Source organism: Penaeus chinensis, chromosome 39 (assembly GCF_019202785.1).
Source record: "Penaeus chinensis breed Huanghai No. 1 chromosome 39, ASM1920278v2, whole genome shotgun sequence".
Lineage (NCBI taxonomy): Eukaryota > Metazoa > Arthropoda > Malacostraca > Decapoda > Penaeidae > Penaeus > Penaeus chinensis.
Window position 1 is genome coordinate 24,049,371 of NC_061857.1, and position 5,692 is coordinate 24,055,062.

The following is a 5,692-nucleotide window of genomic DNA, read 5'->3' on the forward strand; positions in this document are numbered from 1 at the left end:
ATATAAATAAATATATATGAGCACTCACCCATACACACACAAACGCAAACACAAACACACAATATATGTATTTATATGTACATATATAGATGGATATATAGAAATATAGATATGTATGTATACGTATATTCATATGTATATATACACTTCTGTTATTACTGATTAATCAATATATCTTTTCCTCTCTTTTCCACCCGTCTTCCCATCACCTTCTCGGCAGTGAGCATCTGTTCCTCGTGAGTATTACAGGCACCTTCATGCGTGTGTTAATTTGATAGTGAATATGTCAAAAATCTTAACAAACAAGCGACTTATAGTACTAATAACAATACAGTTCGATCATTTATTTTTTCATATATTTTTCATTTTTTTTCTCTTTCTTTTTTCTTTTTTCTTTGTTTTCTTTTTCTTTCGTTCTTTTTTTTTTTCTTTTTTTTTAATGTCAATAAATTTAGATGATGGCGATATGCGAAATGATGATGTTATATCAATCACTCCATTTATAAGAAAGTTGATAATAAAATGTTAGTATAGACAATAAAAACAAGAAACAGAATCACACTGATAATCATAATGGTAATAATACTAATAAAAAAAAAAATAACTTACATGACTAATAACAACTCAAACGCCAATGAGTCTTGCTTTTACCGAAACAAATAAATAGATAAAATAGTAAATAAAGTAAGCCATACACGTACACAGTCAAAATACAAATTCAAGTAACTCTATTTCTCCTTCCATTCAGGACTGACGAGTGTCCACCGCGTTCTCAGTGCATTCGGAATAAGTGCTCTGACAAGTGTAGCACGTAAGTACAGGTTGTGTTGCGGTGAAGGTAATAAAGTAAGGTAGATCAACACTGGTAACTCTACTGTTTTTCATGTTGGTTATTTCCGAGCTAAGCCTTACCTCTTTGCCTACATTTATTGCGAAAAATTTGTCTTTGTTTTTAATGATTTTCCTACAGCAACTGCTGAAACACTTTCAAAGAAAATGCAAGTAATCGCACAGGTTGACCAGGTCAAAAAAGGGGCGGAGCTAATGACGTCATGTTTAGCCAATGAGAATGCACTCGGGATATAGCTAGATACATAATCATTTGTATAATCTATAAGCTAATATTGTTATGATTACCAGGATTAAAACCAAAATTCCCCTCTTGTTTATAATAACGAAGAGCTCATTACAATTAACAGCCGTCATAATACTCTTGGGAAAAAGTCATTTTCATTTTTGAATTCAACAAACTAAATGAAATGGGGCTACCTGATTATATGTACCTTGGATGAAACGATGATGGTTCTGAGGATATGACTACAGATATGATAATTAGAAATAACAGTGTCATTGACATTCACAATACTTTTCATATTTTTTTAAAATAAAAGTGCCAGTGACACTTACAGCAGTAAAGCCGTCTTTGGTAGATCGAGTGAAGTACCAACATGTTGGATTTTTTCCAATGCTTGGGAGAGCCGTTCAGAGTTTTGGCAACACGTTGTACTATTTTAAGTCATAGTTTAAACTCCGCCCATTTAGCCTGAAAACAAGCCTGAAATTCAGTACTAGAGGCTCACCTCATTTCTATTATGCTTAATTTTCACCAGAGAAACCTAGCCATGCGTATATTTTACAACGGAAATGCGTTAAATATCTTTATAGGTCATTCTGTAACCAGCGATCAAAGAAATAAACCATGAACACAGAGATTATTTTCGTTGTTGAGTCAATGATAACTTTTCCTCTCAAACACACTGCGTCTCTGATTTTGTATATTTTCAGTGTCTGTATAAAGTTTGAACATGTGATATGACTTTAATAGCAATGAATAATTATTAAAATTTATAGAAATGCTGTAAAGTGAATGAAGTTAAATAAACTTACTCATATAAACCTGATAAAATAATAAAACTTATATGTCGTTGCTGTAATCAGATGTGTAAATGTCAGGGTAAGATGTCTCTCCTCATAGCAAAGATGGAAACTGAAACAATTTTACTAAACACCGGCCGCGCCAGCTCAAAAAATAAGTGCTGACCTATTTATGTACCTTATGCTTCTTGTGCTCAACTAAATGCAGTTGTTATCATTAATACTAATTCTTATTACCATTATTAGTAAGATATTTTGTGTGCATACATCACTTTACTTCTCTTTCACTCTTTTGCCATCGCTCTACTAGTGCCAAAATAAACATAAAATGAAACGAAAACTCACCGTTGGTCCCATCGTGAGGAGTTAGTGTGTCGTCATCAATAAGGGAGCCCCGTGGAGATTTATTATTATTAAGGTGGGGTTCTAGGGTGAAAATAAGATTATTGGCCTGGATAATTACTCCCCGCCAATGTTTCAAGGTTCTAACAACGCCTTTGGTGATAGTAATGTCTTTGGATAAATCAAATGTTATTACAAAATACAATTAGATTAAATAAAAAGGTCACTTAAATATTAAAGCTACTTCCACTCCAAAGAACAAAAAAGGTGCTGGAGTTTTTTTTTATTAATGAAGACTTCATCCGGAAAGACAATTCACAATACTTATTTCTGACCCCACCCTCCCCTCTCCCCCTATAGTATGAGTGACTGCCGACCGGGCCTGGCGTGCATCCTCGGTCGCTGCAAAGACCTGTGTCAGGACGCCTGCGGTAAGGCTGCGATATGCAACGTCATACTCAACGAGGCTGTGTGTGTTTGCCCCGGAGGCCATGCGGGAAACCCCCTAGAAGAGTGTGTCCCTGCTCTAGGCCGGATCCCTTGTTGGTACGTAGAATTTTATTTTTACTTGTTATTTTCTTGTATCGTTTTCGTCTTCTGAGTGTGCACCTACTTACTATCTTTATTTTGTTGTTGGAGTGGAGGTTATAGAGTATTTCTATTTAGGGGGATTATTGTAGTGTTTTACATTAGTTTTATTTTTTGTATTTGAGTGTGCATTTATTTTACTTGTGTTATATATATATATATATATATATATATATATATATATATATACATATACATATATATGTATGTATGTATGTATATAGTTTCAGCTTTTAGATAATGCTTCCAAAATGACAAAAAGGTTATCTCATTGTACTCCAAGAAGAAATCTGAAGTCATTACATTCATTAAGTTTTTAGGGTCATTTAAATAATACATTTTAATTATTATTGTTTTATTAAACGTAAGAAAACTGAGCACCCCTAGCGTTTCGTTAATCCCAAATTTTCTCCCTTTCAGCAACAGGACCCCAGAACCCCCGACTGAGGCGAACGCTACGGGATCTGAGCACAAGGATGGAGTCCACTAATTACCCTGTTGTTCCTTTTGTCCTTAAGTGATTCTCATACGTTAGTTGATGTTTTAAATTCTGAGGTGAATATTATAGTAATGTAAGCATGTATTGTTATGTAAAGCTAAACTTTTGTTGTTGAATGTGATAAATAAATCGAATATAAAAATGAGAAGCTTTTATTGATGAATTTGATAAACCTATTGAACAGGGGTTTAATAACACACACACACGAAACAAGCGCGCTCGTACACACACACACACACACACACATATATATATATATATGTGTGTGTGTGTGTGTGTGTGTAAACATATATGTATGTGTGTATGTCTATATGATATATATATATATATATATATATATATATATATATATATGGTAAATACATGCATTGTTATAGTTGAGGCTTTAATTAACCCTTGGCATATAAATCACCACATAATTGTAAGTAATTGCATGTCTGTCGAAACTTCACTGATTTCGTAAGATCTCGTGCATTTCACAATTAAATAATGATATTGCAACAAAGTGCATGAACACCTGAAAGAAATAACAGATAATACAGAAATGTGAAACAATCTGTCTTTCCTGCTTTATCTCATGTTTGCTTAGAGCTATGGAAACAATGTCTGACTAGTCACAGTAGATTGGTTGGTTTACCTAATTACCTGAAATCTGTTATTACCATTCAGACAACTGTAGTGAAATATTTGAACAAGAAACCTGCTGTTGAACAATATTTGCTCCGGAATGTACCTTAAACAATAATAAATATAAATTGAATCTTACAGATGAGAACAACGCAATGACTGGCAGTCAAGAGTATGTTACATTGTTACTTGGCAGTTTTACGTAATATGATTTATTGTTTGGATCGTGTTGGCGGCATGGTGATCAAAGCTTGTGAGATCGCAGTGCTGAATTCACTACAGTTGTATTTCCCTATACATATTGCATAATGTATGCACTACGCCAGACATGTAATATGGATAACGCTTGTGTAGTATGATAAAAAGATGATTCTAGATCACTGAGTAATTTCCATTCATGACAGTACTGCGTAATGAATTGCAATGGGATATTATTTTTTAGAGAATACCCTCAGCAAGCATTTAGTGAAGTTACGGATATAGTGAACGATATAGAGTTTGTTCATAGACCAGACAAATGAGAAAGCCTTAAATGCACATGGGCAATAAGAAACACCGTCAAACAGTAAATGGTGAACTAGCAACTAGTTTCACGACCCTATGACCTGCACATGAGGGTCACTAATCTATGTAGATTGGCTCAATCTTCCCTTTAATTTTTCGCTTAAATTACGGTAGATTGTACATGTGGATAAACAGTTTGTAACGTATAATGCTATATGATTTATGATTTATGAATGGGATACGAGCAATCCTGTTACAAAACCGAAGTGGTAATAACACATAATTTACTCAATATCAATATTACACCTTATTCACGAGCGGAAATTTAAAGGAATTGTTGACTGGTTAGAGAACTATTTTTTTTATTGATTAGCCAAGTCGTGCTATCACTGAATGGTAATTTTAACAATATAATGATAGTAATGATAACAACAATTACATTAATAATTATTATTGGTCCTGCTGAGATAGAGATAAAAATAATAACTATCATTATCATCACTGCCCACAGAAAGCACTAGTCTAACTACCTCTCTTTAGCTATCCAAAGTGCACAGTCTTGAGCTCTCCAAAAATAGCACCATTGCCTAACACCTTGAAATAGTGAAGTGTGGTACGAAGTTAGTACAGGAGGTCATTTCTGACCGTTTGAGCTGTGCATGAAGAGGGCCTTAGAGTCATTGGTTTTTAAACTGTGTGCCACGGGCGGTGCCTAGGGACGGCGCAAGATTCCGCTGTAAAATTAAAATTCGTATCTAAATAGTGTTTGGCCCTCTTTCACCTCTTTATATGTTTGTCATCTGAGCCTGTAACTGGTGTTTATTTCGTTTCGAGCTCCGTTATTCGTGAAACAGGAGAAGGTGCACTTTATTCTAGGGTAAATTCGTATGATGAAGGGGGGGGGGGGGGGGGGGGGGGGGCTACGTGAGTTCAGGGTGCCTGAAGTTTTGGGCTGCACACAAAGGGTACCTCTGCCTAACTGTACGCTCCGTGAAGTCATAATACATCCTTTTATTTTGTGATACGACGCTCTGGTGGGGCGGAATTAGAATTTCATGATTTTATGTGTTTCCAGTTTTACGCTCCTTTGATATTTGGTTTATAGACATTTTCAGTCAACACAGATATGATTCTATTACGCGTTTTATTTGAAAATAGAAAACACTAATTTAGTGCATAAAACACTTTTGCTTTTAAGAAAACACTAAAAGCACACACACACACACACACACACACACACACACACACACATATACA

The 5,692-nt window shown here is 34.8% G+C and overlaps 1 protein-coding gene across 1 annotated transcript in view; it reads left to right on the top strand.

Annotated features, from left to right (window-relative positions):
- The window catches only part of LOC125046922, a 7,963-nt gene extending 4,563 nt beyond the window's left edge, over positions 1 to 3,400 (top strand). Inside the window, exons 3-6 of the mRNA XM_047644929.1 lie at positions 221 to 236; positions 749 to 811; positions 2,578 to 2,763; positions 3,226 to 3,400. Coding sequence (XP_047500885.1) covers positions 221 to 236; positions 749 to 811; positions 2,578 to 2,763; positions 3,226 to 3,295 — 335 coding nt within the window. The 3' untranslated portion in view covers positions 3,296 to 3,400. The remainder of the gene's footprint in view (positions 1 to 220; positions 237 to 748; positions 812 to 2,577; positions 2,764 to 3,225) is intronic.
- The last annotated feature ends 2,292 nt before the right edge of the window (positions 3,401 to 5,692 follow it).